The sequence below is a fragment of the Eucyclogobius newberryi genome, unplaced genomic scaffold, assembly GCF_026437365.1.
Source record: "Eucyclogobius newberryi isolate DKJ021-1_F unplaced genomic scaffold, fEucNew1.0.hap1 SCAF_160, whole genome shotgun sequence".
Classification (NCBI taxonomy): Eukaryota; Metazoa; Chordata; class Actinopteri; order Gobiiformes; family Gobiidae; genus Eucyclogobius; species Eucyclogobius newberryi.
The window spans coordinates 171,284-184,997 of record NW_027315791.1 but is presented as its reverse complement, the minus strand read 5'-3'; the positions used below and the strand labels follow the sequence as shown (position 1 = coordinate 184,997).

General features: G+C 47.4%; 2 protein-coding genes across 3 annotated transcripts in view; one reads left to right on the top strand and one right to left on the bottom strand.

The window, feature by feature from the left end:
- Window positions 1–161: 161 nt before the first annotated feature.
- Window positions 162–9,063, bottom strand: dctn3 (dynactin 3 (p22)). Its single transcript, XM_072448447.1, has 7 exons — window positions 8,914–9,063; window positions 3,181–3,265; window positions 1,841–1,927; window positions 1,666–1,749; window positions 1,124–1,182; window positions 640–699; window positions 162–523 (listed from the first exon to the last, which is right to left on the bottom strand). The coding sequence occupies exons 1-7, from the start codon at window positions 9,001–9,003 to the stop codon at window positions 437–439; spliced, it is 552 nt and encodes a 183-aa protein (XP_072304548.1). The 5' UTR covers window positions 9,004–9,063; the 3' UTR covers window positions 162–436.
- Window positions 9,064–9,091: 28 nt separating this feature from the next.
- Window positions 9,092–13,714, top strand: part of atg5 (ATG5 autophagy related 5 homolog (S. cerevisiae)) — a 28,086-nt gene continuing 23,463 nt past the window's right edge. The window contains exons 1-2 of one of the 2 annotated variants that reach the window (XM_072448445.1): window positions 9,092–9,171; window positions 12,552–12,736. In XM_072448445.1, the coding sequence (XP_072304546.1) occupies window positions 12,629–12,736 (108 nt within the window). In that variant the 5' untranslated portion in view covers window positions 9,092–9,171; window positions 12,552–12,628. Of the gene's footprint in view, window positions 9,353–12,551; window positions 12,737–13,714 lie in introns of both variants that reach the window. The other variant, XM_072448446.1, reaches the window with a different exon arrangement.

The window sequence follows — 13,714 nt, the reverse complement described above, 5'->3', positions numbered from 1 at the left end:
ATTAGGTCCAAACATGTCACTAGTGTTGCTTTGCTCATTAGGCCTTATCATCTCCTAATTAGCACCTTCAGATTGAAAATGATTTCTCCATCTAAAAGTCTCGATTTGAAACATTTTCTACCATAAAAACAAACAAAACTACAGTTGTGTATTTTATTGTCTCTTAAAGGAACAGGACACAAGCAGGGACATCATCATCATCGTCGTCGTGGTCATGCGAGGCTGCAACTTCAAACATACTTTAATTTAAACACCACAATCGGCCTGAATGATGCGAGCACTTTACGTGAGCGTTTATGACAATTCTCTGCCCGATAATCGTCTTAAACACTGACAGGAAACGGTGGGAAACGTCTCACGTCTGGAGCCGATAACCGTGAACGTTACAGTGGTCGCAGTGAGCGGGGTCCGGCCACACGGGGGCGCTGTAGTGTCCTCACTCCACCGGTTTGACCTCTTTGGCCTCTTCCAGTGCCCGCAGCGTCTCGTCCCACTGCGTGAACTGTTTGGACAGCAGAAACATCTGAAAGGGACGAGACGTTTCAGCATCGCAGCGGCCCAAATTCAAGAAAAACGTAGCAAATGTGCAACGTTTTATAGAGAAATAACGTCATTCAAAGTATCGCTTGATGTTGTTACCGTTTTGTTGTATTGGTCGAAGAGTTTCTTGACCTCTCCGGCCTGAGCGTCGCTGTGGTCCTGCGGGTCAGAACAGTCACATATATCTTTAGAGTTCTTTATACGTGCTGTGGTCCTGCGGGTCAGAACAGTCACATATATCTTTAGAGTTCTTTATACGTGCTGTGGTCCTGCGGGTCAGAACAGTCACATATATCTTTAGAGTTCTTTATACGTGCTGTGGTCCTGCGGGTCAGAACAGTCACATATATCTTTAGAGTTCTTTATACGTGCTGTGGTCCTGCGGGTCAGAACAGTCACATATATCTTTAGAGTTCTTTATACGTGCTGTGGTCCTGCGGGTCAGAACAGTCACATATATCTTTAGAGTTCTTTATACGTGCTGTGGTCCTGCGGGTCAGAACAGTCACATATATCTTTAGAGTTCTTTATACGTGCTGTGGTCCTGCGGGTCAGAACAGTCACATATATCTTTAGAGTTCACCTGTTGCTTGATGTGGATCTGGGACAGGCGCTGCAGCTTGGTGGCGTGTTCTGGAACATCTGAAAACAACACAAGGACAAATCTGATTCTACTAAAGGTCACGCTTCATCCCCATCAGGTCAACCCTCCTGTCAATCACTCGGTCAGAAGAACGAGCTCATCACCTCCAGCTCCGAGGTCAGAGGTCAGCTCAGACATTAGAGATATTTTAGAGACGACAAACTCAAGACTCTAACTTAAGGTTTATTTACTGCTGCGCCCTCTGCTGGCAGCAGGAGGAATCATGAACTGAACTGGGACCTGAGTCAGGGCGAGGTTAAGGTGATCTGATTCTGAACAGTTAAACTGGTTAAGTTAAATATGACTTGTGCTGAATGTGTTGAAGCTCAAAGCAGTGAAATGTCATGTCTCTCCATCAGAATACAAGTATACAGAAATATATATATATATATATATATATATATATATATATATATATATATATATATATATATATATATATATATATATATATAAAAAAACATGAATGCGGTGAAAAGTACCTCTGATGTAGTGACTGTCCAGCAGCGGCTGCAGAGAGTTGACCTGCTCCAGTAACGAGGCCTGAGAGGTCAGAAAGTCTTCCTCTGAAGCACAAGAAGTTATTAAAAGTTATAAAAGTCCACGTGAGCCGTGTGGACATCTGTAAATTAAACTCTGTCATTGTAAAGGTCTGACCTGCCAGGACCAGCTCCAGCTTCATGGTGTCTGGAACCGAGATGTGGTCAGTGAACTGAGGGTCCAGGAACTTCACCAGGTCCTCCACTGCAAACAGACCCTTCTGTTAATCTGCTGCTACTGCACTTTACACAGTACTGCACTTTACACAGTACTGCACTTTATTAGGTATTTATATTAAAGTGTCTATTTCATTACATTACGTGAAACACTTTATTCATTTAGTATTTATTTGACCATAACTCGAACTAAAGATTCAGTTCTGTCCTTTTTCCTCTTTTAAACTCAATAATAATTACATCGTGTTTCACGTGTGTGTCATGTGTGTTTTATGTGTGTCATGTGTGTTTTATGGGTTTCATGTGTGTTTTATGGGTTTCATGTGTGTTTTATGTGTGTCATGTGTGTTTTATGTGTGTCATGTGTGTTTTATGGGTTTCATGTGTGTTTTATGGGTTTCATGTGTGTTTTATGGGTTTCATGTGTGTTTTATGGGTTTCATGTGTGTTTTATGTGTGTCATGTGTGTTTTATGTGTGTTTTATGTGTGTCATGTGTGTTTTATGTGTGTCATGTGTGTTTTATGGGTTTCATGTGTGTTTTATGTGTGTCTTGTGTGTTTCATGTGTGTTTTATGTGTGTCTTGTGTGTTTCATGTGTGTTTTATGTGTGTTTTATGTGTGTCATGTGTGTTTTATGGGTTTCATGTGTGTTTTATGTGTGTCATGTGTGTTTTATGGGTTTCATGTGTGTTTTATGGGTTTCATGTGTGTTTTATGTGTGTCATGTGTGTTTTATGTGTGTCATGTGTGTTTTATGTGTGTTTTGTGTGTCATGTGTGTTTTATGTGTGTCATGTGTGTTTTATGTGTGTCATGTGTGTTTTATGTGTGTCATGTGTGTTTTATGGGTTTCATGTGTGTTTTATGTGTGTCTTGTGTGTTTCATGTGTGTTTTATGTGTGTTTTATGTGTGTCATGTGTGTTTTATGGGTTTCATGTGTGTTTTATGGGTTTCATGTGTGTTTTATGTGTGTTTTATGGGTTTCATGTGTGTTTTATGTGTGTCATGTGTGTTTTATGTGTGTCATGTGTGTTTTATGGGTTTCATGTGTGTTTTATGTGTGTCATGTGTGTTTTATGTGTGTCATGTGTGTTTTATGGGTTTCATGTGTGTCTTGTGTGTTTTATGTGTGTCATGTGTGTTTCATGTGTGTTTTATGTGTGTCATGTGTGTCATGTGTGTTTTATGTGTGTCATGTGTGTTTTATGGGTTTCATGTGTGTTTTATGTGTTTCATGTGTGTTTTATGTGTTTCATGTGGAGGTGAAGAAGACACTCACTCTTCTTGTGCAGGATCTTCACTCGCTCTCGTTTATTGGCTGTGGACGCCAGCGCCCCCTGGATCCTGGAGATGGACTCTGCACACTGCGGGAGCAAGAGCGGGTCAGACATCAGGCCAAGCGTCAGGTCAAGCATCAGGTCAAGCATCAGGTCACTGTATAAACGTGACCATTTTAGAAGCATTTGTTCGCTTTAAGCCGATACTTGTTTCTTGTCCAATATTGTCCAGATAAATATTCATTCAAATTCAGTCGATGACAGAATGTTTCAGAAGTCGAGAGCCAAACGATTATTTCTATTGAACATTGAGACTTTATAAGTTTATCGCAGTCTCCCGTGGAGGCGTGAGTTCGAATCCCACTTCTGACACCAAATGTAGCGGGGCTCTCCCTCAAAAATATGGCGAAGTCAGATTTCAAGTGCTCAGGTGGATTTATTGTGCCAAACCAAAGTGCAAAAATAGTGTAACAGTGCAAAATATATACAGTGAGCAAAAAAAAGGTCCAAAAATCCAAAAACATATATTTACAGAGTTCCAACTATGAGTTCAACTTTAACTCGTTCTCTCTTTTAACTCTCTCTCTCACACTGTTACCTTCTCTGATGTTGGGGACAGACTCCCCCCCCAGCCAAGAGCGGCTCCCTTTATTCCTCACTTGCCCCTCCCACTGAGCAAAATAAATATATAATTCAAACCCCAAATAAATTGACAATAAACTGTTGTGGCCTCTTCCTACAACATAATACATCATTAATTATATACACATGTTCAAAATAAAGCAATATAAACACATAGAATACCCGGTGTCACATGGTCAGCACCACGGCGCGAACAACGCGCATTTAAACTTCCCGGAAGTCCTGGCTCGGTTTCGACCCAACGCGACGCATCGGCGGAGCGCGGCTTCGTGACAAAACAGGCAACAATTGACGTGTGTGTGCTTAGACTTAACCTAACGCGCGCAAGTGTGCACCCTTGGCGGATTAGTGACGGAGGAGTGCGGGGAAAGATGCGTGTGTAGCGTCTGATGCGAATGAATGAAACAGAGGGAAACGCGGGGAGCGGGGAATGTATGAGTGTGTGTTGGAAAGTGCGCGCGGGCATGACGACCGCGCGGTTGCTCAGCAAATAAGCGGCGACACCAGTTAAAGACGGTGTCCAACCTCTGCCAGACTTGGACGGTAGTCTGTGTGAGGGAGGCACCAAAGGGCCAAGGAAATCCCGGCGTCAGCGACGCTTTGAAAAAGAAATGTGGTCTTTAAATCCGGAAAATTGTGATTCTTTTGTGTGGGATGTACCTGAAAATGTTTCTTTGTTGCAAAGCAATGATATTACTTTGAAAAGTCTTTTTGCTAAGGTGGGAAAAGAAACCAAAGGTTGTCTGGGTCAAGAGAAGTTTATTATTGACAATGGGGTGTTGTATATCGTTAGTGATGAATGTAAACGTCTTGTTGTTCCCTTTAGCTGTAGGACCCTTGTCATGCATTTAGCACACACAGTGCCATGGTCAGGTCACCTCGGTCGCCACAAAACATTCTTGCGCGTCAGTTCTAGATTTTATTGGCCGTCTATGTATGCTGACATTCACAAATATTGCGCTACATGTCCGACCTGTCAGAAAACATGTCCAGTGCGCAAGTCTGACCGTGTCTTTTTGCAGCCTCTTCCAGTTATCTCCACTCCCTTCCGAAGGATTGCGATGGACATTGTGGGGCCCCTGGTGAAGAGCAGCAGTGGACATCAGTACATCCTGGTCATCTCGGATTATGCCACCAGATTTCCAGAGGCTTTTCCGCTGAGAACCATCACTGCGCCTGCTATCCTTCGAGCGCTTGTTCAACTGTTCTCCAGAGTTGGATTACCTGATGAAATTCTCACGGACCAAGGCACCAACTTCACATCTCGGTTAATGCACCTTTTCCAGCAGCAACTGGGCATTTCCTCCATCAAAACCACCCCGTACCACCCACAGACGGATGGAGTGGTTGAGCGGTTTAACCAGACACTGAAGCGGATGCTCCAGAAGTTCGTGGATGATACCGGCAAAGACTGGGACTGTTGGCTACCCTTTGTTTTGTTTGCCTATCGAGAGGTCCCACAGGCGTCAACTGGATTTTCTCCATTTGAACTGTTATATGGCTGGGATGTTCAGGGGCCTTTGGACCTTCTACGCAAACAATGGGAGGGCCCACCAGCACGACAAAGTGACCGGAGCATTGTCAAGTTTGTACTTGAAATGCGAGAGAGACTGTCAAAGTACTTAGAGGAGGCAGAGAAGAACTTGCTAGGTGCTCAAAAAGCCCAGAAGACCTGGTACGACCGCCAAGCCCGCAGTCGTGAGTTCCAGCCTGGTCAGAAGGTGCTGCTTCTTCTGCCATCCTCAACCCATAAACTTTTAGCAAAATGGCAGGGCCCGTACACTGTCACCCGGAAGATGGGACCAGTCACCTACGAGGTCCTGCATCCAGAGAAAAAGAAGTCCAGGCAGACGTACCATGTCAACCTACTGAAGGAGTGGAGAGAGCGTCCAGTCCAAGCTCCAACAAAAGTCCTGTTGGTCAGGAAAGTAGACGATGACGAGGACGGGGAAGAGCCGGACATGGGACTGGAGGGACTGACCAACACTGCTACCCCAGTGCTGGTTCATCTTCCTCCTGAGCAAGCCACACAGCTACTCCAGACCTTCAAAGAAGTGTCTTCGCTGTTCCGTGCCAGTCCTGGAAGAACTACAGTGGTGGAACATGTCATCCGCCTGAAGGAGGGTCGCCCGATCCGACAGCGACCATATCGTGTACCACAGCAGCTTGTTGGGAAGCTCCAAGATGAGATCCAAGAAATGCTGAGACTGGGAGTCATCGAACCTTCCAAATCCGAATGGATCAGTCCTGTAGTGATTGTTTTCAAGAAAGACGGATCACTCAGGATATGTATTGACTTTCGAAAGCTGAACTCTGTGTCTGAATTTGATGCATACCCAATGCCAAGGATTGATGACTTGCTGGAGAAGATTGGTTCCGCCAAGTACATAACCACATTGGACCTTTGCAAAGGATACTGGCAAGTGCCCCTCGAGAAGTCCTCACGGCCCTACACAGCATTTCAAACACCAACTGGACTGTTTCAGTTTACTGTGATGCCATTCGGGCTGCATGGAGCACCTGCTACGTTTCAACGGCTGATGGATCGAGTTCTCCAGGGGTGTGAGCTATTCAGCGCGGCGTATCTCGACGATGTCGTCATCTTCAGCGAGACCTGGGAGGACCATGTCCAACATCTCTCCCAAGTCCTGAAGCAGATCCAGCGAGCCGGTCTTACGCTAAATCCGACAAAGTGTGAGTGGGCTCGGCAGGAGACACGCTACCTCGGCTACCAGATGGGTCGAGGGGAGGTGAGGCCTCAGGTCGACAAGGTCGAGGCTATCCTGAGATCTCCGAGGCCACGAACAAAGAAAGAGGTGCGTTCCTTTCTGGGGTTGGCCGGATGGTACCGACGGTTTGTGCCGCAGTTCGCAACGATTGCCACTCCGCTTACAGCACTCACCGCCAAAGGCCAGCGAAACCCAGTCGTCTGGACCGAGGACTGTGAGAATGCCTTCAACACCCTCAAAGCTCACCTGTGTTCATCACCGGTGCTGAAGAGTCCAGACTTCACCAAGCGCTTCTTGGTACAAGTGGATGCCTCCATGGTTGGCCTCGGAGCAGTCCTGACTCAGGGGGAACCTGGAGAGGAGCGTCCAATATTGTATTTGAGTCGCAAACTCCTGCCACGCGAGACCCGCTACTCTGCTGTAGAGAAAGAGGGCCTTGCAATCAAATGGGCGTTGGAGAGCTTGCGCTACTACCTGCTCGGACGTGAGTTTGATCTAGAGACTGATCATAGTGCCCTGACTTGGATCAACACTATGAAGGATCATAATAGTCGCCTGACAAGATGGTATCTCGCACTACAGCCCTTCAGATTCGCCATCCGACACCGTGCCGGCAAGATGAACATTGTTGCGGATTATTTGTCCAGGTTGCCCCACAGTGTCAACCTTCCGGAAGGGAGGGATAATGTGACGGAGCCAGTCCGTCTTTAACTGGTGTCGCCGCTTATTTGCTGAGCAACCGCGCGGTCGTCATGCCCGCGCGCACTTTCCAACACTCATACATTCCCCGCTCCCCGCGTTTCCCTCTGTTTCATTCATTCGCATCAGACGCTACACACGCATCTTTCCCCGCACTCCTCCGTCACTAATCCGCCAAGGGTGCACACTTGCGCGCGTTAGGTTAAGTCTAAGCACACACACGTCAATTGTTGCCTGTTTTGTCACGAAGCCGCGCTCCGCCGATGCGTCGCGTTGGGTCGAAACCGAGCCAGGACTTCCGGGAAGTTTAAATGCGCGTTGTTCGCGCCGTGGTGCTGACCATGTGACACCGGGTATTCTATGTGTTTATATTGCTTTATTTTGAACATGTGTATATAATTAATGATGTATTATGTTGTAGGAAGAGGCCACAACAGTTTATTGTCAATTTATTTGGGGTTTGAATTATATAGTTATTTTGCTCAGTGGGAGGGGCAAGTGAGGAATAAAGGGAGCCGCTCTTGGCTGGGGGGGGAGTCTGTCCCCAACATCAGAGAAGGTAACAGTGTGAGAGAGAGAGTTAAAAGAGAGAACGAGTTAAAGTTGAACTCATAGTTGGAACTCTGTAAATATATGTTTTTGGATTTTTGGACCTTTTTTTTGCTCACTGTATATATTTTGCACTGTTACACTATTTTTGCACTTTGGTTTGGCACAATAAATCCACCTGAGCACTTGAAATCTGACTTCGCCATATTTTTGAGGGAGAGCCCCGCTACATACATGAAATAAAAGTTGACTTAAACTGACTGGAAGCTTCTGGATCGAGAATATTTACACATAAAGTGTATTAATGATGAAACTCTAATGGTTTTAATCTATTTTAGTGAATAATGCCATCGTGTTTGTCATAGTCTGGGTTAGTTAATCCTAATCCTAACCCAGAACCATCATCAAAATACAACTATGAGTTTTATTCCAGTTTGTTTACTTCAATGTTAGTTTGAGTTTCATGTCTTCTTGTTTGTAGTTTCCATGTGACGTCTCGTGCTCCAGAGACAAACATTCTCCTGGAGGCGAATGTTCCACTGCAGAACAGAACGAAACAGAACGGAATGCTCCTGATTCAAGCGAAGACTCATCCAGGGAATGACTAAAGTAAGAGTAAAGTATTTGAGAAAACCACAGCTCAGTTTATGTAGTAATTAACATAGAAGTAAAAGCGTTATATTAAGCACAAATCTGGTGTTTTTAAGAGACAGACACGAATATGATGAAGTAAATCATATGAAACACAAATGTTCAAATAATTTAATTATAATTCCTCACAGAGAAACTTTTACTTATTTTACTCAAGTAAGAGTTTGTCACTGTACAATATATTACTCGAATAAGAGTACAAATATGGTGTGTGAATAGTACTCTGAGAAGTGCAATATCTTAATTAAAAACTGAGTACTTCCAATTACCTGAGAGTCATTCATTTGATTAGAATATAGCTGGTTCAGGTTATGCCTAAAAAAATGAATATTATATATTTCTAAGTTAAATTATCTTCTATAAAATATTTACACCACTGACAGGGCGTTGACAGCGTTAGCATCCCCGTGCTAACGAGGCTAACCGTCGCTCTTTTATATTCAAACGTGTGATTTTTAAGCCCACCTTCAGCGGCTTCCCGCTCTTGCTCCTCCGCTCGCCGTGGATCCGACTCTCCAGCGCCTGCAGCCGCATTTCCAGCTCGTTCGTGTCCATTTTCCACGATTTCCCCCCAAAAAAAATCCAGAAACAAAACAGAGCGGCTGGAAAACAAGGCAGCGGCGACGGATACTTACGTCATGCAGAGGCGACGGGCGCGCTCTGATGACGACACGCGCGGCAGCAGGGAACTCGCCCGTCGTTCAGGAAGCGAAGAGCAACAAAGTGCGTAGGATCCACTCTGACCTCAGATATCTGCTCGGAATCGAGTGCGGAATAAAAGGCGCGAGTCCGGAGCGGAATGTTCGACTGAGACTTGTGTCTGTAGCGGTTTGTTTCGGGCAGAAAAGGCAGCTCCGTTAGCCTCCGAGCTAACGTCAGAAGGGGCTGCGCACTTCTCTGACAGGTGACGCTTCCTCGTTCAATATGTTTGCGTTACACGGCTTTCTACGCACTTTGTACAGTTTGTATGTGAAGGGGTGAGAGTGGTTTTGTGTGAGAGACATTCAGTGTAATGTTATGGCTCATTTATTGCATTTTGACTGAAAAAAAACAACCATCAACTGGAGGTTTGTAGAGTGTTTATTACACTTATGGACACGATCGATTCCCAGGTGGAGAGTGGAGTGTGCGTGTTCTCCTCGTGTCTGCAGAGGATCCTCAGGTGGAGAGTGGAGTGTGTGTGTTCTCCCCGTGTCTGCAGAGGATCCTCAGGGTGGAGAGTGGAGTGTGCATGTTCTCCCCGTGTCTGCAGAGGATCCTCAGGGTGGAGAGTGGAGTGTGCGTGTTCTCCCCGTGTCTGCAGAGGATCCTCAGGGTGGAGAGTGGAGTGTGCGTTTTCTCCCCGTGTCTGCAGAGGATCCTCAGGTGGAGAGTGGAGTGTGTGTGTTCTCCCCGTGTCTGCAGAGGATCCTCAGGGTGGAGAGTGGAGTGTGCGTGTTCTCCCCGTGTCTGCAGAGGATCCTCAGGGTGGAGAGTGGAGTGTGCGTGTTCTCCCCGTGTCTGCAGAGGATCCTCAGGGTGGAGAGTGGAGTGTGCGTGTTCTCCCCGTGTCTGCAGAGGATCCACAGGGTGGAGAGTGGAATGTGTGTGTTCTCCCCGTGTCTGCAGAGGATCCTCAGGGTGGAGAGTGGAGTGTGCGTGTTCTCCTCATGTCTGCAGAGGATCCTCAGGTGGAGAGTGGAGTGTGTGTGTGTTCTCCCCGTGTCTGCAGAGGATCCTCAGGGTGGAGAGTGGAGTGTGCATGTTCTCCCCGTGTCTGCAGAGGATCCTCAGGGTGGAGAGTGGAGTGTGCGTGTTCTCCCCGTGTCTGCAGAGGATCCTCAGGGTGGAGAGTGGAGTGTGCGTGTTCTCCCCGTGTCTGCAGAGGATCCACAGGGTGGAGAGTGGAGTGTGTGTGTTCTCCCCGTGTCTGCAGAGGATCCTCAGGGTGGAGAGTGGAGTGTGCGTGTTCTCCTCATGTCTGCAGAGGATCCTCAGGGTGGAGTGTGCGTGTTCTCCTCGTGTCTGCAGAGGATCCTCAGGGTGGAGAGTGGAGTGTGCGTGTTCTCCCCGTGTCTGCAGAGGATCCTCAGGGTGGAGAGTGGAGTGTGCATGTTCTCCTCGTGTCTGCAGAGGATCCTCAGGTGGAGAGTGGAGTGTGCGTGTTCTCCCCGTGTCTGCAGAGGATCCTCAGGGTGGAGAGTGGAGTGTGCATGTTCTCCCCGTGTCTGCAGAGTATCCTCAGGTGGAGAGTGGAGTGTGCATGTTCTCCTCGTGTCTGCAAAGGATCCTCAGGGTGGAGAGTGGAGTGTGCGTGTTCTCCTCGTGTCTGCAGAGGATCCTCAGGTGGAGAGTGGAGTGTGCGTGTTCTCCTCGTGTCTGCAGATGATCCTCAGGGTGGAGAGTGGAGTTTGCGTGTTCTCCCCGTGTCTGCAGAGGATCCTCAGGGTGGAGAGTGGAGTGTGCATGTTTTCCTCGTGTCTGCAGAGGATCCTCAGGCTGGAGAGTGGAGTTTGCATGTTCTCCCCGTGTCTGCAGAGGATCCTCAGGCTGGAGAGTGGAGTTTGCATGTTCTCCCCGTGTCTGCAGAGGATCCTCAGGGTGGAGAGTGGAGTGTGCGTGTTCTCCCTGTGTCTGCAGAGGATCCTCAGGGTGGAGAGTGGACTGTGCGTGTTCTCCTCGTGTCTGCAGAGGATCCTCAGGTGGAGAGTGGAGTGTGCATGTTCTCCCCGTGTCTGCAGAGTATCCTCAGGTGGAGAGTGGAGTGTGCATGTTCTCCCCGTGTCTGCAGAGGATCCTCAGGGTGGAGTGTGCATGTTCTCCCCGTGTCTGCAGAGTATCCTCAGGTGGAGAGTGGAGTGTGCGTGTTCTCCCCGTGTCTGCAGAGATTCCTCAGGTGGAGAGTGGAGTTTGCGTGTTCTTCCCGTGTCTGCAGAGGATCCTCAGGGTGGAGAGTGGAGTTTGCGTGTTCTCCCCGTGTCTGCAGAGGATCCTCAGGCGGAGAGTGGAGTGTACGTGTTCTCCTCGTGTCTGCAGAGTATCCTCAGGGTGGAGAGTGGAGTGTGCATGTTCTCCCCGTGTCTGCAGAGGATCCTCAGGGTGGAGAGTGGAGTGTGCATGTTCTCCTCGTGTCTGCAGAGGATCCTCAGGGTGGAGAGTGGAGTGTGCATGTTCTCCCCGTGTCTGCAGAGGATCCTCAGGGTGGAGAGTGGAGTGTGCATGTTCTCCCCGTTTCTGCAGAGGATCCTCAGGGTGGAGAGTGGAGTGTGCGTGTTCTCCCCGTGTCTGCAGAGGATCCTCAGGGTGGAGAGTGGGGTGTGCGTGTTCTCCTCGTGTCTGCAGAGGATCCTCAGGGTGGAGAGTGGGGTGTGTGTGTTCTCCCCGTGTCTGCAGAGGATCCTCAGGGTGGAGAGTGGAGTGTGCGTGTTCTCCCCGTGTCAGCAGAGGATCCTCAGGGTGGAGAGTGGAGTGTGCATGTTCTCCCCGTGTCTGCAGAGGATCCTCAGGGTGGAGAGTGGAGTGTGCATGTTCTCCCCGTGTCTGCAGAGGATCCTCAGGTGGAGAGTGGAGTGTGCGTGTTCTCCCCGTGTCTGCAGAGGATCCTCAGGGTGGAGAGTGGAGTGTGCATGTTCTCCTCGTGTCTGCAGAGGATCCTCAGGGTGGAGAGTGGAGTGTGCATGTTCTCCTCGTGTCTGCAGAGGATCCTCAGGGCGGAGAGTGGAGTGTGCATGTTCTCCCCTTGTCTGCAGAGGATCCTCAGGGTGGAGAGTGGAGTGTGCATGTTCTCCTCGTGTCTGCAGAGGATCTTTAGGGTGTGAATGAGAGTGTGTTTCATGTACGTTCATTAACTGTCTCACAATACTGGATTTTCTGTAAATATATCACTATTTTTTAAAGCCAAATACATTTTAATGAACAAGTTGAACCACAAACTTACTTTGAAATGCACTCGTTTAAATCATCCAAACAGTCAACAAGCATCAAAATATGATCAAATTAAATAAAAACTCCTCGTGGTTTTATATTGACACAGATACTGATATTGTTTCTGTTTCACAACATTTTCTGAGCCAAAAACACGTTCTCGTCCGTTTTGATGACGTGCTCTCTGCGTTGCTCGGCAGCGGCGGTCTCTTCACGCGTCAGATCTGTCCGGAGACGTGCTTCATGTGCTGCTGGGACGAGGAGCTGAGGCTGAACCATGGCAGATGACAAAGACGTGTTGAGGGACGTGTGGTTCGGGCGGATCCCGGCCTGCTTCACGCTCCACCAGGACGAGGTCGCAGAGCGCGAGGCCGAGCCGTACTACGTGAGTGACGCAGAGTTTGGGCTCTGAGCAAAACGTTCTGACGATGTATCGGATCGCTGCAGGAATATAGACCGAACGTGACACAAAAGAACAAAAGACATAACATAATAACATATTTTCCGGAGTATTAGTCGCACCAGCCAAAGAATGCATAACGGAGAAGAAAAAAACATATATAAGTCGCTCTGGAGTATAAGTCGCACTGGAGTATAAGTCGCTCTGGAGTATAAGTCGCACTGGAGTATAAGTCGCTCTGGAGTATAAGTCGCTCTGGAGTATAAGTCGCTCTGGAGTATAAGTCGCACTGGAGTATAAGTCGCACTGGAGTATAAGTCGCACTGGAGTATAAGTCGCACTGGAGTATAAGTCGCTCTGGAGTATAAGTCGCACTGGAGTATAAGTCGCTCTGGAGTATAAGTCGCTCTGGAGTATAAGTCGCACTGGAGTATAAGTCGCTCTGGAGTATAAGTCGCTCTGGAGTATAAGTCGCTCTGGAGTATAAGTCGCACTGGAGTATAAGTCGCACTGGAGTATAATATATTTTTTGGTGAAATGTATTCGATACAATCCAAGACCAAGAACAGACATTTCCTCTGTAAATGCAGTTTAAAATAATAACAGATGAGAGAACATGGTGAATAGGTGTACGTATGCTAACATGCTAACGCTAACACCTTCAGCTACATGACGTATGCTAACGCTAACACCTTCAGCTACATGAGGTACAGACAGAACTGTGGTAAGTGTCTGGTATGTTAACGTAACATATGAACAGTTATTCAGAAAACTATAGCATAAAGAACATGCTAACAAGTTTAGCAAAGCATCAGTTTTACCCCAAATCACTAAATCCATTGAATTCTTCTTCCTCTGTGTCACTTCTAAACAACTCCACAAACTCCAGAGGAAGTGCAGATTCTTCTTCTGAGTCGCTCAGAGCCTAGAGCGCCCTCTTGTGGTTGCCAGTGTGAAAATGAC

What these genes read in the sequence shown, in the direction of transcription:
- dctn3 (XM_072448447.1), bottom strand. Translation starts at nt 9,003, where the DNA reads ATGGACACGAACGAGCTGGAAATGCGGCTGCAGGCGCTGGAGAGTCGG. An exon ending in AGAGCGGGAAGCCGCTGAAG is followed by an intron (nt 3,266 to 8,913) that starts GTGGGCTTAAAA and finishes TTGCTCCCGCAG; the next exon opens with TGTGCAGAGTCCATCTCCAG. An exon ending in GGACAGTCACTACATCAGAG is followed by an intron (nt 1,183 to 1,665) that starts GTACTTTTCACC and finishes TGTTGTTTTCAG; the next exon opens with ATGTTCCAGAACACGCCACC.